Here is a 23595-nt window from a genome sequence, read left to right on the forward strand (position 1 = left end):
ATAACAATAATAATAATAATAATGCACTGCATATTTTAATCTCTATGCTTGACAATCTAGTAGAATAATTCAGAAGTAATGAAATCTCATCAGATCTGCTCCAGAAATACACACACAAGCAAGTTGACTTGCTTTGACGATGTATCAAACTTTATTTGCATTAATAATGCATTGTTAATGATTGTCAGTCAACACAGAACATTGAAATAGTAGTACAAGATTAGAATACAATTCTCAATTATAAAGTATATAAAGAGTTTTTTTTTATTTAGGCTAAAAAGAAGTTGCCTATAAAAATTCCCTGAGTCCAAATTATTTTGTTACTTTTAATTAAGGATAGAAAAATCTATAAAAAATAATTCTATAAATCATTGAAGGTGTCTAATTAAAAGAAATTACACAATTGGTCAAATTCCACAGCTTGGACATTAAACAAGACAAATTTCAATGAATATTTGATCACAAATTTGAAGTCAACATCAGATCAAATCAGTAATGATTATATTAATGTGTATGTAAACATGCTGATGGAAGAAGGGTGTTATTGTAGCCTCTGGTGAGAAATTTTCTACACACATGTAAGGAGAATCACGTTTCTATTTCTTGCCATAAGTGAGGTTGAATCTTGACAGCAGATAATCCAGTGAGTTCACAGGAGGATATTTGTCTGAGCCATCACAACACTTAATGATGGCATCGTTATCCGGCTGCACGAAGAACACCAACGACTGCCTTGTGCTTGAGTCATTCTCAGGGGGTAGTAGAACTCTGTGCATCTGAAAAAGATGTGTGTAACTTTAAATATAAAATAAATGATGTAACGTTTGTAGAAAACAAGGATTTACTGTGAACTAATGGGCGTATTTACAGCAGATACAAAGACGTCACTGGTCCACCTCTGCATCAGGTCTGCGATGTTGATCAGCACTGTTCCAGGGATGCTTGGGACTGAGATAAACTCCTTATTCTTGTTTAATACCTAAAAGGGAAACATATGGCAAGTTAAATATTTATTAGTGTACTTCACTACGAAAGTCAGACAAAGTCATGAACTTATACATGAACTGTACAGATCTGCTTAAGATCAAACAGCCAACATAATGATGATGATGACAGGAAATGGTGCATCAGGGTCAGGTACTGTTTGTTTGCTGTGAAATCTTTCTTACCTGTAGCCCTGCCTCTTGGCTCTGGAAGACTAGAGTGATGCTGCCATAGTCTGAGTGCTCACCACAGCGGATCTGATCTTTCTTCGCACACTCAGCCTTCACCGGACCATAATACAGAGAGCGCAGGGTGGTGTCATTAGCATCACCTTAACATAGACAGGAATATCTGTGATCCAGTGAGTATGGATTTCTGATAGTAAATCTTTGTGTGATTGTAGAGAGACGTTTCATTGAGTCGCTTATGGAACTTTTTATTCATATACAAGGTTCATTTGTGTCAATGGATTTTTTTCTAAAAATAAAGCAACACAAAAATGTGTGTGTTTAACTTACTTCCAATGTACTTGTGTGCTTTGAGAAAAAACTCTGAATCCAGGCCTAAACTGAGAGCCATGACCCTCAGTACACGGAGAGAGAGCTCCTTACAGCGCATGAAAAAGTCCACTTTGATATCACGAAAACCATCAGAGGGCCAATTCTAAGCAATGGTGAAAAGCATAATTAGAGTTTCCTCCATAATATTCTCAGTTATAAATCACTAGCTGTTGCAGTGGTGTTTAAAATAACATTACTATATCAGCCTTCAGAGATGTAGTATTAAAGGCCTCCTTCAAGTCTCCTGGACGTTGAGGATTTAAACTGTGGAAAGTGAGATTGAATTTTCACTTTAAATAATCAGAAATATTTCCAAACCTGGTGTCTTTATACAAATGACAAGAGTCAGTTACCTTTCTCTTTCGGAGGACACCCATCCGTGATTGCCGTTATTTGTGTAATTGCCCCTACTGTAGGGTCTTTTCTCCTCTTCAGGAAGAAGGAAGAACTTCTTAGAAATGTCCATGACATGATCCACCTAATAAAGACAAGAGACTTTCTGCAAATACTGAAAATGAACTCACTCTTTAATGTCTTTTTAATGTCTCAAATTGAGAGAAACTGATCGAATGGAAGTACACACCTCTTTCTGCTCTATTCCAGTGTTTTTGAGAAACACAAACCCCACATCAGTGAAGGCCTTTCGAATTTCTTCGCCTAACTCTTGCAATTTCTCGTCAGTGACGTCGCTGGTACCAAGTTTGTAGACATCGAAGTCAACCACAGGTATAAATGCCATTGTCCTAAATAATATGTAGGCTGAACGCAGCTTGCCAAGGTTAGTAATAATAATAATAATAATAATAATAATAATAATAAATAAAAAAAAGCCAGGCCTCTTGATTTCCAAAAGTCAATCACATTTAGTCTTTCGTCTGTGCAGCATGTCTGCAAGGGAGAAATGAAGAAACCGAAATCAGTAGTCAAAGCTCTGTACCACTATCCTCAGAGCCATAACTAAGTGCAGTTTCTTAGACGGAAAGAACGTACAAACTGGCAAACTGAATCCGACTCACACATTTTTCTGATATCACACTCATCTGTTAATGACACCAAACATTTGACAACTGCGATGTTCTTATTAAGGTCTCACATCATAGACTGAAATGTTTACGTTCTAACTTGTTTAATCAGATTCTTCAACCTTTTTGAGAAAAAAGAAAGAATTATTCGACAGTAATTTGGCATTTCACACATCATGTATTTTTTGTATTTTACGACCATAGAGTCTTTCCAGATGTTAGATGTGAAGAGAATTACAATGCTGTAATAACCAGACATCTTTGGACTTCTGAGCTTCTTGAAGATCTTAAAACTGTGTTGTTGAGTTGAACGTTATTGGATTCGATTACATTTTAACTGCAACAGGAAAACTGAATTTGCAATGCGACCTGTAAATACACAGCCTCCATGTACTGTAAGAATTAGATTCTACTAATCATGGATACCTAACAAGTTTTTTTTAATACTGTATGATGTTTGTGAATTGTACAACACATTATATACGGTATGTTACTATGTTCTTATTATTCTACCATTTACTACCGTGATAACGATGTCGATACTGTTTTACTAACGAAATAAAATGCACTCCGTCATGAGAAAAATCCACATAAAACACAAAGATGCATGAAGATGAATAGAAATAACGGAGTCATATACAATATTAAACACATAAGAGTAACAGAGCTGCTGGTTTTAAGACATAAAAAGAGACATTAGGATACATAAGCTCCACATCTTACTTACATGTCAAATCCAGCTCATGTATTATCAGGATTCACACACAAGCACCGAAAACTTTAGTTTTATATAATAGTGTAAAGTCCCTGGACTGCAACCGAACTAAAATACAATGCACCTCTGGCACTGCTTTCTTCACTAGATAGATAGATAATTAGCAAAAGAACACTCAGCATTCTGGGTTTGGTTTTGCAACCAACATACAGTATCTGGAAATCTGGCAAGTGGACAAGGTTCATTGGGTTGAATTGCTGCTTGACAGCTTTGAGGGTCAAGGTTTAATCCTGAGCTTGTTTAATTGTCCTACTGTTGGTGTGAATGAGTGTGTGTCTGTGTGTTGTGCTGTTCTTGTCCAGAGTGTATTCTTAGTCTAGAAAAAACGTCCATAAGGTCGACCATTTTTCTAGTCATTTTAGATGAAATAATAACAAGTGGAAGCTTGGTCAAATAATCCATGTTTATTCTGTAATCAAAGCATCAGGTTCTAATTAAATTCATTCTCACAGAAAAAAAGATTAACACTAGAAATGAAACCATTTCATCTACTGTTGATTTGTTTTTTTTTCGGTGTTCTCAAACAGTTGAACATGCAGCTCTGGTAACCGCAGCGATTTATAGTTACAAGGTCTTTCACCTTGCGATCTTTAAAGGTTAGTAGTGGTATTTCAGATTAGACAGAAAATAATGCATAATAAAGTCTTACACAGAAGGTTGAATTGATTCGTTACATCTATTGCACATACTGCTTACAGACACACGAACAGTCGATACTGACTGACTGTGATTCCTCATTTTCTTTCACACCACACACATGCGAACACACGCACATTAACGATGCAGCTGTTTACAAAAAAAACCAAAACAAAACAACTTTTATTCACAATATTGTAATGCTATAAAGGGTCTGATCAATATCTTTCTGGCCTGGAAATGAGCTCATGCCCCACTTGAACTAATCCTTGTCAAGATTATCCTTAAAAAGGCAACTGGCAAGTCATACAACAGCAACTTCAACATCTGGGAAAAGGGCTAATTATTTTTCATTGCAATGATTTGCCTTACTGCTGCTTTAATATCCTCACTCACACTCACACACAACACAAATTACATAAGCACTATTAAAAAAAAAAAAAAGAAAGAAAAGAAAAAACAACAGATTAGTGCCGACACCAGAGTACAGTACGCACAAAAAAGTTCTGCAATTTAAAAAAAAAAAAAAGGAAAAAAAAATAAAATATTTTGGACATCTTACTCCGACTCGTGTTTTCTGTACAGTCCGTAAACCTGGCCTTAAAAAGTTGAGTTCAGTCCAGTGTCCAGATCAGACCAGGTCTAGTTAGTCTTTAAATATTATGGTGCATTTTCTCTACCAGCTTGGAATAAAGTTGTCTGAGGAGAATAGGTCTGCACGTGAGTAAACATTCCTGCAGGACGGCCCTTTGCACATCGGCAGGTCGATGCATAGACGTCTGTGTACGGAGTTGTAATGCTGGAGACTGAACAGTGTTACAGAGTTATAAATTAACGTGGAAGGATGAATAGTGGTAATAAAGTCTGTATGAATGTATATGAATGTGAGATCTTCTGTGGGCTGAGCGGGTTCAGTACGTGGTATTTGGGGCATCGTGTGCAGAACTAAACAGAATGTCCGCCTTTGAGCTGATAAAGTAAGTCGCCACCAGAGACACCAGCAAAACAGCTATGCCCACTCCTAGTGTCAGCATCTGTGGGAAAGAAAAAAGAAAAGAAAAAAGCAATCTTTTTGTTCAGAAATACACCAGAACTTGTATTTCATCTGTAGTGATTATTTTTCTCGATTGATAAAACATTCTTCTGCTCCACTGGATTCACTACGTTACCTGTAATTGTGGACTTGCGACTAGAAAGATACGAGCGTTGATGTTCTTCCAGCGTGACTCTGTCCACGTGGAGTACTCTCTGGAACCGTACTGCCGAAGCTCGAATGCGGGGGACACCGCTTTCGCCAGGCGCACGGGTGCACGTACACAAAACGGTTCTCCTGCCGTGTGGTTCTCTGACGCAGGACCAGACACCCAATCGTACATGTAGAGCTGCAACACAACAGCAAGAGAGACGTTCTCACTATAGGGTAATTCTGAATGAGTGTCTTTACGTGCATACTAACGAAATGACTGTTGTCTATATCAGCTGCATGCAGGATATGATTCGATATGATTCGAAATGCGTGAATCACAAACGATTGGACGTCTGTGCGTGTGTGCTGGCGTGAGAAAAATACGAGATGCCTAGGAAGAAGTGAAAGGTGTCGCTTGTCGTTAGTGACTTCGCCGACGAACTGTAAAGCAACAGCAAATGTTTGTCTGAAAGAAATCCGATTGTTTACTCGTGCGTGTGCGGTACATGGAGTTGCTATCAGAGTATTGAATCTTCATTGAAATAATTATTATTTCAAATTACTTAAACATTCCCCTCTGAAACAACACAAGGATCTCTGCTGTTCTTATTGCGCCACACATTTAACCGGCGTCTGCTCTTATAGTTTAGGAGTAAAAGCTCCATAGACGTCGGTGTCATGTCGTGACGTACGTCTTTGCTCTCGCCGGGGACGTCTTTCGGATTCTGGCACTGGCTCTCGTTCAGGTTGGTGGCTGTGCCGGTCATATTGGCCAGAATGTACTTCACAAACGTGGTCACACTCTTAGGTTGTTGGTTCTGAGTCAGGCTGACATAGTATTGAGGAGGACCTGGACCTGCGGAGGAACGAGAACAAAAATGAACGAGGGAGCGTTGAAGAGTGTGGAAAGTGAATATTTAACGACAAAAAAACAAACAAAAAACAAACCCAAAATGGAATTGCTCTCTTTTGACACCAGGTGTTGAGGCAGCAAGGAACGGAACCAGCTGTTATTAGACTTAACCAGAAAGCCGTACAGCAACTTGGCCATCTGTAACAAACAGAAAGAATTGCTCTCAGTGCTTCGACTTCCTCCAGCGACAGATCATGTGATCGTGTGAGTGAATCATGTGCATCATATGACTCACGGTCTTTGTATCAGTAGTGATGTTCATAAGCATGCTGTTTTCTCCTCCAGCCTGTTTATACAGTGAGCGAGCTACCAGAGTGGCCACTTCGGCCAGAGACTAGAAACATGAGAAAGAGATAATAGGCACACGTCCTTTACTTCAACCGAACGAGAACAAACTTATCGATAAGGTTGTATTTCTGGCTAAGATAGTGGTACCTTAGCAGCCTCTGTCTCATACTCTAGCTGCTCCTCTGGGCTCAGGTTAGGAGGGTAGCTCACATTCAGGTACTCTGCTGTGTCGTACAGGCTCTCGTAATACCTATAATGCAAAAACAGCTCAGAAATCCTTCCTTACTCGATTACACACTTAATACGAATGTGGTCTGCATTTGAAACTGCATCCTTTCGTGTATTGTGACATCTAGTATTTCTTTTTCTATGTTACGCATGTTTGGCATATAATGTCGTTACATATACTGTATGTCTCGATGAACTATTGTTTAAATCCAAGCACTGCCTATACAAAGGTACGGTATCCGAGGGGCTTTTTACACCTGGTCACTTCATGTGTTTTCTCAGATCCGATAGCTATCAGATTTGTTAAAGCTGTTCCATTTCCATTCCATTAGGCCACATAAATGCGTCTCGGCGAATCGGATATCGAGCCGATCTTTCTATTCCCGCCTAAAATGCAAATATATTTGACCTCATTTCCGGGGTAATTGAGATGGAAGACGCTTTGGTGTATGCAGTTTTCAGAATGCAATCAAAAAGAAGACGGAAAAACTTGTTACGTATTTTATGCTACAAAAAACAGCGTTTACTGTTTGTTTCTGGCGCGATGCACAACTCGTGAGTCACTTCTGTCTGGGAGGAGTTTAGCGCTGAACAACCACATTTATTTACACCTGTCCAGTTTCATCTGAAATGGATTTATATCCGTCTCAAAACCGATTCGGAGGGCATTTAGACCTGGTCTTTTTACCATCGGATAGCTATCGGATCACAGAAAACACATGAAGTATAAAAAGCCCCAAACATTTGAAAAGTATTCGATTAGTGAAGTTTGCTCTGGCGAAGTAGATTTAAACTCCTACCTGTTGATAAAAGAGGATTGATGGTCTGCCAGCACCACTCCCGGGATTGGCCGAACCCTCAGAAAGCGCTGAAAGGAGGATGGAGGTAAGGCCTGCGTGGCGTTCGGTTCGTCCAACGTCAGATTCGACATGGAGGCTGCAGACTTGATGTTAGATATCAGAGATGTGACCTTGAAAAAACAGAGAGGAAGTTGGTGCTTTAGACAAGGAAGCCACGGCACAGAAACTGTTTTTTTTTTCCCTGAATCTTTTTGTCACACCTCCTTGTCCACCGTGTCGTTCCTCCGAGATATGGGATCCGAATGCATCCACAGATTCTGTTTGTTCCACAACCCCACCTGCAAACACGCCAGAGTTCATTTCTGCGTATGTGTGTATGTGCAAATCGATGAATGTGTGGTTGTGTTGTTCACATCACAAACCTGCCCAATCTCCAGGAATGAGTGCACGTTGTCGAAATCGATCACGGATTTATTGTTCTGCATATCGTACACCATCCGTGAGCTACCGATGTAATCGAACGCTTCCTAGTGATACGCGGCGAGCCGGCAAAGAGGTAAAAATTGATAAGTTACTTAAATAACATGCAGCGTAATGGCACTGGGACACACACGCAAAAACACACTCACCCCCTGGAAAAAAACAAAGAAAATATTGCGTGGGGGCGGGGCCACTTGAGTGACAGCGCGGAGGGCCTCCGCGGCGGCCAGCAGTGTCACGATGCCAGAGACTGTTCCCTCTGCCGATGGAGCGAGGTCGTAGAAAAACGATCGCCCGTCCAACTGAGAGAGAGAGAGAAAGAAAGAAAGAGAGAATGAAAAACAAAGAGACATGCCATTTGTGACAGACAAACATTCCTCTCCACATCGGTCTCAGTGCTCACCCTGGTTGCTGCAATGACCATGCTCTCATTCTGCTTGTGCCCCTTGGTGGAGGCGTTAATGGGTCGGATGGTCGCCCACACGTTGTAGTCCACTAGAGGATCGCACAGTTGCTCTGATGAAGGAGAAACAGAAACGTGAATGCAGGTTTGTTCGTCTGGTCCGAGTGCTCATTAGAGAGAGACTCACATACTGTGTGTGTGTGTGTGTGTGTGTGTGTGTGTGTGTGTGTGTGTGTGTGTGTGTGTGTGTGAGAGTGAGTGAGTGTGAGAGTGAGTGTGTGAGTGAGTGAGTGAGTGTGTACCTGGGTTAATACTGAAGCTGTTCTGCAGGTCTGTGCGTCGCATGCAGGTCACTGTGTCTGTGACTGCGTGCATGTGTGAGAAGAGCTGCATGGCACACAGGGGGTACTCAGGAGCGCTGCCGTTCACACGCATGTTGTGATCCTCATAACACTAGAGAGAGAGAGAGACAGAGAGAAAGAGGGACAGAGAGAGAGAGAGAGAGAGAGAGAGAGGGACAGAGAGAGAGAGAGAGAGAGTCAGAGACAGAGAGAGAGAGGGACAGAGAGAGAGAGAGAGAGAGGGACAGAGAGTCAGAGACAGAGAGTCAGAGACAGAGAGAGAGTAACCCTCTTCAGACCATACAAGGCAAAACCCAAGCAGCTTTATATTCAGTGTATACTGTATGCACTAGACAAAGTAGAACACAGTGATGTTCCAGTACCTCAGCGTACACACTAGGTTAAAAATCTTCCTTAATCACTTAACAACATCTTGAGATGCCTGTACGTTGCCCTAGCACAGACACCCACCTTGCGGATGACTTGGGTCTCGTTGTTGTTGGCAAGAGAGAAAATAGGGAAAGGAAAGTCTTCGTAGGACAAGCCGTTCCCGAGAGGGTTCCACACTGTACTGCTGCAGTTGGCCAGATCAGGGCCGTAGCTCTCGCTGTACACCCCTAACATCAAGATTAAAATTGACACGCTGACACTCTGAATCACATCCGTACCTTAATGAAATCATGTGCATACAAACCTGTGTTCTGGTTGGGGCACGACGTGTGAGGAGAGAATCCTTTATCTGGAGGTGTGCTCATGTGAATGACCGCCGCTCCTGCGACCCGGGTGGAGTTCTTCAGCTTCATCATCATGTATCTTCACGCAGAGATGGACAGAGGACACGCTCAGTACTAACCAATGGGGTGAGTATAAAAAGTGGACAGAAGAACTTAAATAAAAAAAAAAAAGAACAAAGAGAAAGGCAGGGGAGGGTGTGTGAAGAAGGAAGCAATCGAGAAAGAACACAGGATAAAAGATAGGAAGGAAAGAAGGGACAAAGGAGCAAGAACTAAATAAAGAAAATAACGGTATGAAAATTAATGTAGAATAAAATAAAAATGAAAAAAAAAAAAAAATTAACACATGAATGGAAGAAATCAAAGGGAAGGAAAAGAAAATGAATGAAAGAAAAAGAACAAGCTGAAACAAAACGAAAGAGGAAGAAAGAAAAGAAAAGAAAGCGTGTGCGTTTGTGGTTTGCTAACAGCACCTGGTGAAGGCGGGTGACTCCATGAGTACCATGTATGGAGCATGAGGTCCTGTGTTGATGATCCAGTCCAGGTCGTCCTCTGTCTCCAGCACATGGAGAACCCCTGTGTCTCCGGATATGGACGCTAGAGAACACACACGTGCACGAGAAGCATTTAGTCATATTATTATAAAGGCTGTTTATTCAAACTGTAAGACAAATCATGCATTTCATAACGCCCTTTACGGCATATAATCGGGAGATCATTCAACAGCAGCTCTCGCTGTAATCTAGCTGTAATCCTAATCACAATGTTTTTAGTAAGATTTTCTTCCCGTTATGTTTTGGACTAGTAAAGATTTTGTCCAGTCGCATTACGCCAACAAAACGTTGATGAATTTCCAGCACCAGCACATAAAGTTTGTTTTATTCCTTACGTATTTAACACATGCAAGGGAACGAACTTTATTGCTTTAGTGTTTTATTAGAAGTAAAGGTCGAGTAGGAGGAAAAACTACATCATGTAAAGAAAGGGAACGATTCAGAGGGTTCGGCAATAAACTAGTAACATGCATAGATGTAGGTGTTGGTGTTATATAAGCTCGTGTACTAACAAACTGTCAGATGAAACTGAAGCCTGCTGTACATAGATTTACATTATAGTAGTTGAATGATCGTATCCATCGCTGGCACTGTACTCACACTGACACCCGATCTGATGGGTAGCGTTGAGAAGCCGGACGCAGGGAGTCGTCTTGTTCAGTGCCACGTAGATCTTCTGCTCCACAGAGCTACAGCTTACATCTGAGTCAGAAAGAAATGACACTGCACAATGTATTTACATTTTACTTTTATATAAGAACTGAACAGACCTACACCATACACACACTCCTACAGTATACTTTATATCCATCAAACTGTTTTTTTGCTCTTTGCACATGCTGTCTCACATTTCAGTCGAATGCTGTTTTGCACAATACATTACAATACCTCACGCAACTGCTGCTGTAATACTAATGTGTTCATTCCAGTATTTCTGCACATGCAATATTGTTTAAACATACAGTATTTACACTGATCTGCGCCGTTTTGTGTATTGTCTTGTACGTTTTGTTTTCACCCTCTTGTCCTGCACTGTCTTTCTTGTCTTTTGTCCTGCACTGTCTTTTTTTTGTCTTTTGTCCTGCACTGTCTTTTTTGGTCTTTTGTCCTGCACTGTCTTTTTTGGTCTTCTTTCCTGCACTGTCTTTTTTCGTCTTTTGTCCTGCACTGTCTTTTTTCGTCTTTTGTCCTGCACTGTCTTTTTTCGTCTTTTGTCCTGCACTGTCTTTTTTCGTCTTTTGTCCTGTACCTTCTTTTTTCGTCTTTTGTCCTGTACCTTCTTTTTCGTCTTTTGTCCTGTACCTTCTTTTTTGTCTTTTGTACTGTACCTTCTTTTTTTGTCCTGCACAGTCTTGTTGTCTTTTGTCCTGCACCGTCTTGTCTGTTTTTTTTGTCTTTTGTCCTGCACTGTTTGCACTGATGCACTTTATGTAACTAGGACTAATTACTAGTCCTTAGCAATGTCTTTGTTTTATGTAGCACTGTGATCCTGGAGAAACGTTGTCCCATTACACTGTGTACTGCAACAGCTATATGTGGTTAAAATGACAATAAAAGCTTCTTAACCTGACTTATGGCATTTAGCAGACACCTTCATCCAGAGTGACTTTTTATTTTAAATTTCGAAAAATAAGGGTCCAACAGCGGCAGACTGGTGGACCTGGGACTCGAACTCATGACCTTCTGATCAGTAATCCAACGCCTTAACCACTAATAAATGATATTAAGGTGTAGACGAGCCGAGAACTGAAATAAATACATGTCAGTTATCAAACATGGGCAGTCATGTTAGTTAGCCTTCCTGGCTAACTAGCCGTGGCTAGGGATCTCTAGGCTAAGTTAGCAAACACGAATGAATTTAGAATAATTACAATTTCTTACAACAGAAGTGGTAACGGATTTCAAAAGGAAAGACGTGATTTTGAAGACTTACGTGTGTAAAAGAAACAAATAAGCAAAGACTGAACCCATTTTGAAGATATCGGTCCCATCTTCCTGATTTTTTTCTGCACTTCTGACAAAACAAAGGAAGTACATGAGAGTATTTCCGTTTCCGGTTTGAGGCTGATTTATAAATTATAAATTGACTACATTTGGTATGAATTCATTTTTTCTAGGTCCTATATAGCCTGCAATGATATTATATATAAATATAATATATATTATTATATATAATATAATATATAAGAATATAATATATACTGCAATAATTGAATGACAAAGTTAAAGTAGCGTTAATATTTTAGAGGACACTTTGTTTGAGCATTTGGGAATCAAAATGTATGAAAATACTTGGTGTTTTGATTGGATAAAAATGTTTTGATTTGTTTTCTGTTGTTTCCGGTGAACTGTAAATCAAATGATATGTTTCTGCACTAAAATACAGTTTCATTCTCTATGTGTGTTTATTATATTGCTTACGGTAGCGCCTGAACCTTAGTGCAGGGTTGCCAGATCTGAGTCATTTACACATTCAAGATATCTGGAAGGCAGGTGTGACAAACACATAAAAAGGGGAATTTCTAAATCCAGTGGATCTCCACAGGAAGGGATCCCATGAGGGAGGTTCATCGTGTTTACTTGCACCCAGGATAACCTTATAGAGCAAAAAAAGTGAAATAATTTACCCCAACAGAGTTAACCTGTGGTATCCTAAGTCTGAGACCTGGTCAATCAGTGTTGATGTTTTCATTAATAGAGGTTTCAGAGCACTTTGATACATCGTTCTGAGTAAAAGGGCGTCTGCCAAATGCCTTTAATGTGAAAGTAAATGCAACTTTAATGTGAATGCAAATGCAAGAGTTTGCTTCAGTTCTCTATAATGCAGTGCATCACATATTTTCCACTGGAAGGCCCTCTGTGTTTCTTGCATGTAGGGAAAACTTGGGGTAAATAATATGAAAAAACGCAACATCCCCTTATTCACGATGCAACATCTAGTGGAAAGGCTTCCCAAAAGAGTCAATGTTATTATAATAACAAAAATAAAAGTGTATATAGAGGTAATGTAAAAATACATAAATGTATTATGCTGTGAAGGACTGCATTGGAAAAACTGTTCTCTGACAAAACAAGAAATAAAGGAAACTGATTAGTGTAAATTTGTAAATATTGTCCCACCCTCTCTTTCTCCCTCTCGCCCCCCTCTTTCCTTCTTTCTCTCCCCCCTCTCTCACACACCCCTCTCTCACACTTCCCCCTTCCTCTCCCCACCTCTCTCTCTCTCTCTCTCTCTCATTATATCTATCTATCTATATAATGCCTAAAGTTAAGTAACAATAGTAATCCTGATGTTCTGCACTCAGCCGGGGAGCAAAGCTGTCGGTTTTTATCTATACAGATCTGGCAACCACGAGATAGTGTGTCTTCTTCCGTTGTGTGGTTTGTCTTGGCTTAAAACAACGCAATCCTTGTGTTTTGGTCAATTCAGCAGGAATAAAACATCAGCCTTCTTATTCCTGCTGAGCTGCAAAGGTGAAACGGGGCCGAAAACTTCTGTACATGATGGACAACATGTCCAGCGGTGTCGCTCTTCAAAAGCAAATAGCCTCGATCATGGACGAGCTCGCCAAAGCCGCGGTGGCTGAAATCAGCAAAGTGGTGGACGATGGCGTCGTTATGTTGCGGCTGGAGATCTGCGAGCGCGAGCACGAGATCGACTCGTTAAAGCGGAATCTGCAGATGGTGTCCGAGGAGCTGCGCGAGACCCGGCGCGCGCTCGTCCGGCAGTGCGCGAGCTCCGCGCGCCCCAGACAGACGCTCAAAGGTGACGTGAAACCCATCAAGCCTTAAACACGACGAGGATCACGATGATGTCTCATTCATCCTGTTTTTCTTTGTGCAAAGTATAAACCATTAAAATTTAATCGTGTACAAAAGTTTAACCCCCCCCCCCAAATTCTTTTGAGTTCAAGTCTTATTATAGTTTCCTTAATGAATGAACACAATGGTCAGATGGTCACGTGTGTGTTAGGCTGTGAGTAATGAAAACCAAATATTTTTTATGACATCCAACGACCTGAAGACTGAAAAAACTGGATGCATTTGTTTATAATCCGAAAGCGCTCGGGGTCGGGGTCATTGTAGATCTGGGGCTATCCAGGGAACGCAAGGCACAATTTGGAAATGCTGGCTGGAATTAAAATCGTAACTAAAATCAGCAAAATAACAGCCAGAAGTTGCTCCAAAAAATGTGAAAAAGAAGTAACCGAATTGGTCAGTATGTAGGAAGCAAACATTGATTTTGGTTTGAATCTCCTGCAGGTGCCAAAGAAAATGATCAAAGAGATAAAAGAAGAGATCCAGGAACGGAGGACTCAGACAAGCCTAGCGACGACTCAGCGGCATCCAGAGTGGTTGTAAAGCTTGAAAGGATGGATGATGAGCAGGTGGTAGAAGATGAAAACCACACCACCAGAACCGAGCCCGAACTACACTCTGGTTCTGCTGATGATGACCAACTGGCCCAGGTATGGTCATCAGAGAACAACAACACTGAGATGCACGACCGGCATTTCTATTCCAGACAGGAACGGTCTCAACGCAAGACGGAACATTGTTCAGAAGGAGAGCAAACTAACGACTCCCTTGGGTGCAGAGCAGAAATGCAGGGCCTGAGTGGAGAAGAGGAACTGTCAGTGGATAGCCTGCATGCAGCGACAGATGAGCTGCTGAGAGCGCAGCCACGCTCTCACACACACAACTCTCTCGTGCACCCACCTCCTGATTGTCAGGGTGACTTCGGTGCATTCGCACTGAGTGTAGCTTCCAGAGGGAGGCCGTTGGTTGGGACGGCTTTGCAGAAGAGACGATTCGCCTGCGCCTTTTGTAGCAAGAGCTTTGATCGACTCAGTCATCTTGACAGACATCAGCGCATACACACAGGAGAAAAACCCTTCAGCTGCATGTTATGTGGTCGTTGCTTCACCCAGAAAAGCAGCTTAAAAAGCCACCTGAAGACTCACAGAGGTGAGACCTGACAGGTATTGGTTAGGAATGGATCATAACACTGACACAGTGATAATTTATAACATAATACTAATCATGCACTATATAAAAATCCTTGGGCAAATCAGAAACAGAAAATGAGGACGTTCTGGAATGAAAACCAAGAAAAAAAAACACAATACAAGTGTTTGATTTCTTTTTTTACCAGGGGGCAAAAATAAATTTGTGTCTGTTTTGGTTGTGCCCATGTTCAGCAAGAAATTTCTGTTATGTCACAGTGCACAGTGTTGCTTAAGAAGTTACTCATTTAAGTATTTGTAGATTTTCATGAGTACCTTCCTTACTACACAATATATTCATAGGGATGTGGCAGGAAAAAAAAATTGAGATGCCCTAAAATTAAAATTCTGTGTAAGATTGGAGTCTTCCTCTGAAAGCCAACAGAGTCCTGACTCATTTTAACCAATTATTTTTATATGTTGTATTTTGAAACATCATTAAATCTTGTCTTTTGTGGGGGTTTTTTTCATTATAATGTCCACATTTCTTGTTTATTTGATCACTAAGGCTTCATTTCTTTCATTTCAGGATTCACTGGAGACTTAGACGCAGCATCTTTGTTGCCAAGTGAAAACAATCTTTTCAGCGATGAGTGGAATATGGCGACTCACTGTGAAGAGCAGCTCGCGCACAACTTTGACCAAAATGCAGAAGAACCTAATTCACACTCAACCTACCTGAGCCAAGAAGGTGTTCACTTCATAAACACAGATGAAGAGAGCATGCACCAAACATATAGAGATCAGATTAGAAACTTCCCTGCAGAAAAAAACAAGAAACCTGATCTACCTGAGCCACTTGAGAAGAACAGGCAGGAAGCGGAGGACGATGAAGATCCGGTGTTATCTGATTGTCGGCTGGACGAGCCTAGGCACTCTGGGTCTGAGAGTATCCTTGATGAGGAAGATGCTCAAGCACACTCTTTGAATGCAGCAAGCTTTGGGAAAGATTCGATGGAATCTGAATGCATTAGTACAACCGAGCAAACCTCAGATCAAAACCAACAGCGGTTAGAATCTACCTCGACAGTCCTACTCATGTGGGGGGCCTCTGAAGCCAAGAGTGTTCCTGCGGAGCAAATCCATGTCAAACAGGAGGAAGAGGATGAGTCCCGATCGAATCACCAAGAGTCCAGTCTGAATCTAGAGGAGTCATATGACCCAAACACAGCTTCACCTTTAGATCAGAATTCGACTTCTGAGTCTCTTAGGGCCACAGAGACTGCCGCGTTGCCTGATTTTCCATACGACACGTTACCTCAGAGGCAGCGGATTTTAAACGGACGTGAGAGGCGCTTCCTGTGTGTTCTCTGTGGTAAGAGTTTTGACCGTCTGAGCCACCTGGACCGGCATCAGCGTGTGCATACCGGAGAGAAGCCCTACAGCTGTGGAACATGTGGCAGGAGCTTCACACAGAAAAGCAGCCTCAAGGGTCACATGCGAACACACACTGGCGAACACGGCTTCAGCTGCTCACAGTGTGGCATGAGCTTCCCCACACGAGCGAGTCGCTACCGGCACCACTGTAATCAACCATGACCTGTGTTTTACACTTAATCACAAAGGTCCTCCTGTATGAACTAAACAGTGCAGGCTTTGCCAGAAAAAAAAAACATTTTTAGGTAGATTCTTCTAACTCATCAGCTTTATACATATTTATGTACTTCGATAAAGCTGTGTTCCTCTGTCATCGACCACGTATGCTGTACAACGAATTACATTTCTAATATCAATTGTGTGCAAATCATCGACCCTGCATTCAAGGGTTACACGAAATAATTCTATTTTTTTGAGAAATGCTATATCAAAAAACCAATTTTAACGTTTACAACAATTTTAACAGATACATTTTAACAATGACTTTACCTAAAAGACCGATTTTACAAAGACTCAGTGTTTACTGTCAATGTGAATGGCTAGTGACATGATCAGCTGCTGTCTGATGCTAACTATGTCCCTGAGGTTGTTACAGAGATGTAAAAATCATGATTACAGACAACGGCATCCGACTGCAAAACGTATCATTATGGACAAACATGTCACAAACTTGCCTTAACCAAGCATTTATAAGCTCAACGTGCCCTGACTAGCCCTGGAGAAACACTTTTCTCGGTTTAGTCTTGGCATAAAAACTAAGAACTACACTCAGTCAGACAAAGATAAGGGGATGCAGTGGGATTTTGCTGTGTAAGCTAAAGCTAGAAGCCAAGGTGGAGGTCGGTGCTTTCAAAAAATTCAGTAAGTTAAAACAGTGGTGTTTTATTCCCCAGTTGCAACTGGGATGACGTGAAACATCCATTGGCTTTGATCTTGGTATATTATTTCATGTGCTTTCTCTTTATAAGAACCATAATAATTATGAACATGTAACTGTATTTACCATTAGATCGGGCTGCAGAATGTGTACTGTCCCTTTTCGTTAAACGTTCCATCAGGTCGTAGCAGCCAAACCTGTTTAACGCTTTCAGATTTGGGTTACACAGTTAAGTGTAGAGATGTGATTTCATCTACAGTATTAGGAATAGAATTTATAGCTAATTGTCAGGACTGGGAAGGAGTGCAGGATGTCCTTTTTTTGGTACTGCAATCACATTTTGTGTATTTTTTCATCACTGGAAAGCTGCAAACATGCAATGAGCCATCGACAGGACTGGGCATTGTTGTAACAGGTTCTCTGCAGACTTTATTAAATCATGAATTGTTAATGTATTAATTTTTGATTCACTTTGCTTTGGCAAGTGACATGTTCAGGTATCAGATCAATGTCTTTGAGAAGAGATACAGAATCTTGGTAATCAAGAAACTACTACTTTCTCTCAATTTCGACACTTCAGTTTCTCAATCTCTTATCTTACAACATCCACAAATACAAGGGTTACCACACACTTCTCCTGAGTTATATAAAGCCACCATATCTGTTAAAATTGCTGCTGATGCATAAAACAGGGCAGTTATGTTAAATAACTGTCACTCCACATCAGCTAGCATACTGCTGTGATAAGGGGAAAAGAGACATTCCTCCCACCGCCTTGGCAGGACGATTCTATGAACTTTACTTTTTTTAGGCTTGGCATAAATGTATTGATTAGAGAGTATAGTTTTTCATATGAAGTGGCAATTTGAATGAGAAGGAGGAGGAACAACAGATCTTTTCCTATATCTTGTCAGCAAACACATGAGATTAAAACCAATTTCATTGAACTTTTGCAGACAGAATTCCAGGAATTTACATTTAATCCAGTGAATAAATCTAGCTCCTAAAAGATAATTGTGTTGTGATGTTTGAAAGTCATTTTTCTGGCTGTAAACCTGTGTGCAGAATTGTGTATATGCAGAAGTTCAGCAAGCCAATCAGATCGCATCCTTGAAGATCCCGAAGCTCGTGGCCAGAAAGCGTACACAACATATCAACCGTGTTGTGGGCTCTGGGTGGAGCCTTTATGGCTATGAATATGGTCTCAGACGATTGCTAAGATTTTGGATTACTTAGAAATAAATATACAAAGATACAGACAGAGAGAAAAAGATTAAAATATATGTCGGGAAAATTGAGCTTTTAAAAACGTGCATTTTTGTATCGTTGGTTTCCTCCCCAAGTCAAAAGACATGCATTGCAGGCTGATTGCCATCTCTACATTCTGTCTGTATAGTGTGAATGGTTGTGTGAGTGTCCAGGGTGTCCTCTGCCCTAGTGTCCCAAATGTTGAGATGGTAAAACCTTCTTACACTCGAGATATTTCTGGAAAGAGTCTCATGTTTTCCCACAATGAGAAAGTCTGAGAATCCTGGATAAAATGACAACTGTTTAAGTTATCGGTTATTAAAGACTGGTTATACTAGTTAATAAAATGTATTAGATAATAGGAACTTGTGGGTTAAACTGACCCACAGTACAGAGGTGGGAGTAAGTCTCAAGTCATGAATGTCAAGTTGAGTCTTTTTTAAATATTTGTCAAGCAAGTCTCAAATTTGCGACTTAAGTCTGACTCGAGTCAAGCGGAGTCCCCCCACCTCTGAGTCATTTAACTCAAGTCTGAGTCAAATCTCAAGTCATGAATATCAAGTCAAAGTCAAGTCGAGTCTTTTTTTAATATTTGTCAAGGAAGTCTCGTCTCAAATTTGCGATTTAAGTCTGACTCGAGTCCCCCATATCTGCCACAATGATGACAACTCAAAGTGTTAACAAATTAAACAATTATTTGATTATGTAATGTAATTATTTAAATATGTTGCTCAGATGGTCAGAAACACATATACAAGAAAATTTGTTGTTTTTTTGTTGCCTAAAGGTGAATAAATCTGGACTTTAATGGACAGTGTGAACACACACACACACACACACACACACACACACACACACACACACACACACACACACACACACACACACTATAAACAAAACGAGCTAGCCGTTGGCTTTAAACTGAACTAGCAATAAAAACTCTAGCAAGACGATTCAGTAAAACGTAAACGACGAAACTAACAACACAATAGGATTTTATATCATGTATTTAACCCAATTCATAGAATTATTCCATTGTCATTCCTTGATTATAATAATAATTGTACAGCATTTGGGATTAGCATGAGGTGAAATTACAGCGCGTCAGTAAACAGATTCGGGATTTTACGGTAATGTTTAGGTCCGGCAACGTATCCATGGCAGGGTTGCCAGATCGCTTACACCATATAACACATGAACATTCTTTTTAAATGTGTAATATTCGTGAAGTTATATTATTTAGTATTTATATTATTGTGTAGTATTTTGATCCCGATAATACTTCAAAGTATTTCCAAATTATACTACATTTAAAAACCGTTTTATTCCAAACATTTGAACTCCCTTATTTCTTATATAGCGATTTAGTGATGAGGGATTTTTGGTTATTGCCTTGGCATCCTTATCTGCTGGATGAGTAATGCGGAAGAACCCCAGTGATGCAGGCTAAGAAAACAGAGAGGACTCGTGATATTTGTGGCCGAGACATTTGTTTATCTGGGAGATTACATTAAGGACCGACAAGATGCCGGCATGTGTGAGTTTGGAGACTCAGATTTCCACCGTGATGGAGAGTCTGACCCGAGTGGCGGTGGTGGAGATCTGTAAACTGATCAACACCGAGTGCGTAGAGATGCGCTTAGAGATCCGCAGGAGCCAGAAAGAGATCGAGTCTCTGAAAGGAAAAATACTGGATCTGAAAAGAGAAGCACAAAACCCGTCGTTGGTCGCGGTGTCTTTAACCGAACCTCAGGCAAATCGGCGAAATGAAGGTAATGATGATTCCATCCAAGTGTCTCCAGCAAGCAGATCATCTGTGATCACACACAATGGTGCTAGAAGATGCTGGTTGGTGTAATGAAAAAATCTGCTTAATGATGTAACCCATGATCGTTGGATCCACATATCAGAATGACATGAAAAAGGAAGATGTTCTGAAGAATAGAAAATAGGAATAATAAGAATAATAACAATAACAATAACAATAATAATATAAGATTTTGGTATTGGCCTCACAGCAAAATTATGGTAATGAGTGATTATGATTGGTCATTTGGTATATTGGGGATCAGTGATTGGTCACTGGGAACAGTGGAGATTAGTGATTGGGCATTGGGAACAATAGTGATAAGTGCTTGTTGGGAACAGTGGAGATTAGTGATTGGGCATTGGGAACAATGGTGATATGTGCTTATTGGGAACAGTGGAGATTAGTGATTGGGCATTGGGAACAATGGCAATCAGTGACTCAGCAACTCAGTCAGTCTTTACTCTAGTTTTAATTGACCAACCTCATCTCTCAGCTTGAATCCAGCACATTGTGATCCAGAAAGCTGTAGAATGCAGAAGTTTTAGGGATGTGGTAGCCTAGTGGTTAAGGTGTTGGGCTACCAATTGGAAGGTTGTGAGTTCGATTCCTACGTCCAACAAGCTGCCACTGCTGGGACCCTGAGCAAGGCCCTTAACACTCAGTTGTATTAAAATGAGATAAAATGTAAGTCGCTGTGGATAAGGGTGCTAAATGATGTAAATGTACGATTTATTGTGGCACTAAGTTGTCTCCAGATCTTGATGGCAACACTGGTCCATCATGAATGACTTGGTGTCCAAGATTTATTTTGTAATGCAGTGATTTGTTTCCTGTGTTGACTTTTTTAAAAGTTTAAAAGCCTTACATTGATACATCAGTCCATTTTCACTGTCACAGACAGTTTCCTCCATTACTTACATGATCACCCCTAATAATAAAATTCTTGTTTTGTTTTTGTTTGCTTAGATAACAGATTTGATGATCTCAGCACAGTGCCTGATTGTCAGAATGAAGAACAGGGAAAGAAAACAAATAACTCCGCACCAGTGAAGAACCTACAGGAGAACGAGGTTCAAGGAAGCAGGAATTCTCTCCAAAATTCTGGGAGTAAACAAAGTCAGTTTTGCCCATCTCAAAGCGGAGTTCAGTTGAAAGAGTCCCAGATCCTTATGGACTCCTTGACCACTGAAGCTATAGCTGACATTCAAGGACTGAACACCATGTCTGTAAAGGTGGAGGGCATGAGTCCACCTGTCTCCACAGCCAAGTGCGTCTCAGAGGTCTATCAATCTGACCGTAAGCAGTGCACAAACACACACAGCCATTCAGCCGGTAGGTAAACCATCCCAATGGATCATGCAGGACCTCCACATATATGTAATGTTCATATACATGCAGGTTCACTAATCCTTAAAAACAAGGGTATTGAATTATCAGTTAGTATTGAAAGTCATTACGTTTAATTGAGATATAGATGATAGCTTGAGACATTATGCTTGTTTTGACCAAAGCTAAGGAAATTTGAAATAAAGTGATTAAAGCAGAGTGTCCAGAACAAAAATTTTGCAGTTCTGGGATTAGTACCTAGATTGTATTTCCACCACTACATTGGAACTGTGACAATTCTTTAAAAAAAATGCAAGTAACAGAGAACTAAACAGGTTTAGTTCATGAGTGTGACTTAAATTCCTTTCAGAGATACTGTCAGGTTAGCTCATGTTAGCTAACAGGCTAGCTGTAGTACTGAAGAACAGGAAGGCTTTTAGGTATTAGATTAGCTTATTTATTAGCTAGTTTGCTTTCATTAGGGTTCTGTTAGCTTGCACGTTGTTTGCTGTTGAAAGTTTTCATACTGATAACTTTGTACTTGAACTCTGTACATTAAATCTGTTCTCACTTGATGTTTTTTAGGAGACAGCAGTAATCAGTTTGGCTCTGCAGAAGAGCTTTGTCCACAATCTCATTATTCAGCTCATTTCCATAACAAACAGCTCCCTAAAGAAGACATGAACTACAAATATGGTACAGACTTTAATCAGATAAATGGCCATCAGAGCAATGAAGGGAACACTAATGGATTGCTTCTAAAGACTGAGGAGAACGAGGAGCCTTTAACCAAGCCAAGAAATGAACTGGCACCGTGTGAAATGATGAACAGCGAGGCTTTGTCTTGGCCATCATGTGCTTCGGTTAACTTTCCAGTAAGTGGTGGAGGTCCAGGCTGCTCTTCCATGGTACAACAGGCTATACATGCTTCTCACTCTGAACACCCTGCATTTCATCTCAGCATGACCGGTGAGGTTGAGTATACAATTGAGCCTGATGCAAAACAGGCAGGAGGAAGAACTATACAGGACATGATTCAAACCACAACACTTAGACAGAGCGCTACAGTGTCCACAATGCTAACAAAAGCGAAGGCTCTGCCAATAGCTGATATGCGGCATAAGCTGTTCACCTGCTCTTTCTGTCCTAAGAGTTTCCAGAGTGGTGCTGATCTGAAGAGACATCAGCGCATTCATACAGGCGAAAAGCCGTATGGCTGTGCTGTGTGTGGGAAGCGCTTTTCTCTCAGAGGCAACCTCGTCACCCATGAGAGGGCGCACAGTGGCAGCAAGCCCTTTATTTGCTGCCAGTGTGGGAGAGCCTTCGCCCATGGGTCCAACTTAAGGGCTCATCAGCGTGTTCATACTGGAGAAAGGCCTTTTCACTGCTCTCTATGCGACAAGACGTTTGCATGGTACTACCCTTTCAAAAGGCATCTCAGCTTGCACTTTCTGAATGGTCAAAACTCGTGATAACATTTGTGTTTTTGTAAATAACATCTATGATGCCCGGTACTGTCTTGCAAACCATCACAAGCTTTGAAACTAAAATGAGCACTTGGTACTGTTTGTACTTCAATGTGACAGTGGTTGTGTTTTTGATTTGATTTAATTTTTTTAAAGTAAGCTTACAGCATGAAATGGGAAGTCTATATAATATGCTACAAAAGGCCTAGAATGAGTGTCTTAGTTTGTTAGAGAACACTATCATACATTGAATAACCTAATAAACATGACTAATGAACATAGTTAAGACATTTCTCTTTTTTTGTTTTTGTTTGAAACTTCAGTCTTAAATGTATGACATAACATCCAAACATATCCAAGATCTCAGATTTATGAGGGTTTTTTCCTCGCAGTCGAAGCAGGAAGCATTTTTTGGACTTGATTTAACCAGAAGACATGTTAACTATAAAGCTGCTTAAAATTTCTCCACATTTTGACTGTGAAAACTGATATTTGGGGATTCTTCTTTCTCATGGTCGCTGACAAATTTCAAAGACTTATAATTTCCATAGTGAATGACCTTTTCATATTTGTATGTGTTG

At 40.5% G+C, this 23595-nt stretch overlaps 4 protein-coding genes across 6 annotated transcripts; 2 read left to right on the forward strand and 2 right to left on the reverse strand.

Annotated features, from left to right (window-relative positions):
- Positions 1 to 128: 128 nt before the first annotated feature.
- LOC125138367 (UPF0676 protein C1494.01-like) lies at positions 129 to 3501 on the reverse strand. 2 transcript variants are annotated; one of them, XM_047806207.1, is made up of 8 exons: positions 3294 to 3501; positions 2128 to 2432; positions 1898 to 2022; positions 1742 to 1808; positions 1503 to 1647; positions 1170 to 1315; positions 869 to 979; positions 129 to 776 (listed from the first exon to the last, which is right to left on the reverse strand). In XM_047806207.1, the coding sequence occupies exons 2-8, from the start codon at positions 2281 to 2283 to the stop codon at positions 597 to 599; spliced, it is 930 nt and encodes a 309-aa protein (XP_047662163.1). In that variant the 5' UTR covers positions 2284 to 2432; positions 3294 to 3501; the 3' UTR covers positions 129 to 596. The 2 variants fall into 2 exon arrangements, with proteins under 2 accessions (XP_047662163.1, XP_047662164.1); XM_047806208.1 differs by lacking the exon at positions 3294 to 3501 and having other exon boundaries at positions 2128 to 3166.
- Positions 3502 to 3730: 229 nt separating this feature from the next.
- ncstn (nicastrin) lies at positions 3731 to 11971 on the reverse strand. Its single transcript, XM_027150590.2, has 17 exons — positions 11838 to 11971; positions 10505 to 10606; positions 9824 to 9947; positions 9311 to 9429; positions 9088 to 9233; positions 8578 to 8728; positions 8276 to 8388; positions 8022 to 8174; positions 7815 to 7919; positions 7653 to 7730; positions 7393 to 7562; positions 6512 to 6614; positions 6312 to 6410; positions 6112 to 6214; positions 5856 to 6019; positions 5147 to 5359; positions 3731 to 5011 (listed from the first exon to the last, which is right to left on the reverse strand). The coding sequence occupies exons 1-17, from the start codon at positions 11893 to 11895 to the stop codon at positions 4889 to 4891; spliced, it is 2124 nt and encodes a 707-aa protein (XP_027006391.2). The 5' UTR covers positions 11896 to 11971; the 3' UTR covers positions 3731 to 4888.
- Positions 11972 to 13115: 1144 nt separating this feature from the next.
- Positions 13116 to 18178, forward strand: LOC113645179 (zinc finger protein 658B-like). Its single transcript, XM_027150591.2, has 3 exons — positions 13116 to 13670; positions 14168 to 14872; positions 15440 to 18178. The coding sequence occupies exons 1-3, from the start codon at positions 13406 to 13408 to the stop codon at positions 16447 to 16449; spliced, it is 1980 nt and encodes a 659-aa protein (XP_027006392.1). The 5' UTR covers positions 13116 to 13405; the 3' UTR covers positions 16450 to 18178.
- A 1626-nt stretch (positions 18179 to 19804) lies between these two features.
- Positions 19805 to 23295, forward strand: LOC113645183 (zinc finger protein 184-like). 2 transcript variants are annotated; one of them, XM_027150599.2, is made up of 3 exons: positions 19805 to 20184; positions 21189 to 21554; positions 22134 to 23295. In XM_027150599.2, exons 1-3 carry the CDS (start codon positions 19938 to 19940, stop codon positions 23018 to 23020), a joined length of 1500 nt encoding a protein of 499 aa, XP_027006400.2. In that variant the 5' UTR covers positions 19805 to 19937; the 3' UTR covers positions 23021 to 23295. The 2 variants fall into 2 exon arrangements, with proteins under 2 accessions (XP_027006400.2, XP_027006402.2); XM_027150601.2 differs by having other exon boundaries at positions 19808 to 20184; positions 21189 to 21518.
- The last annotated feature ends 300 nt before the right edge of the window (positions 23296 to 23595 follow it).

Source organism: Tachysurus fulvidraco, chromosome 22, assembly GCF_022655615.1.
Source record: "Tachysurus fulvidraco isolate hzauxx_2018 chromosome 22, HZAU_PFXX_2.0, whole genome shotgun sequence".
Lineage (NCBI taxonomy): Eukaryota > Metazoa > Chordata > Actinopteri > Siluriformes > Bagridae > Tachysurus > Tachysurus fulvidraco.

Coding starts and splice junctions, on each gene's coding strand:
- LOC125138367 (XM_047806207.1), bottom strand. CDS start 2,283: ATGGCATTTATACCTGTGGTTGACTTCGATGTCTACAAACTTGGTACC. Junction 1,316..1,502: donor AGCACACAAGTACATTGGAA/GTAAGTTAAACA, acceptor GTCTATGTTAAG/GTGATGCTAATGACACCACC. Junction 980..1,169: donor GCCAAGAGGCAGGGCTACAG/GTAAGAAAGATT, acceptor TTTCCCTTTTAG/GTATTAAACAAGAATAAGGA.
- ncstn (XM_027150590.2), bottom strand. CDS start 11,895: ATGGGACCGATATCTTCAAAATGGGTTCAGTCTTTGCTTATTTGTTTC. Junction 6,615..7,392: donor CAATCCTCTTTTATCAACAG/GTAGGAGTTTAA, acceptor TTTGCATTATAG/GTATTACGAGAGCCTGTACG. Junction 5,360..5,855: donor TCCCCGGCGAGAGCAAAGAC/GTACGTCACGAC, acceptor GTTGTGTTGCAG/CTCTACATGTACGATTGGGT.
- LOC113645179 (XM_027150591.2), top strand. CDS start 13,406: ATGATGGACAACATGTCCAGCGGTGTCGCTCTTCAAAAGCAAATAGCC. Junction 13,671..14,167: donor CCCCAGACAGACGCTCAAAG/GTGACGTGAAAC, acceptor AATCTCCTGCAG/GTGCCAAAGAAAATGATCAA. Junction 14,873..15,439: donor CCACCTGAAGACTCACAGAG/GTGAGACCTGAC, acceptor CTTTCATTTCAG/GATTCACTGGAGACTTAGAC.
- LOC113645183 (XM_027150599.2), top strand. CDS start 19,938: ATGCCGGCATGTGTGAGTTTGGAGACTCAGATTTCCACCGTGATGGAG. Junction 20,185..21,188: donor GGCAAATCGGCGAAATGAAG/GTAATGATGATT, acceptor TTGTTTGCTTAG/ATAACAGATTTGATGATCTC. Junction 21,555..22,133: donor CACACACAGCCATTCAGCCG/GTAGGTAAACCA, acceptor GATGTTTTTTAG/GAGACAGCAGTAATCAGTTT.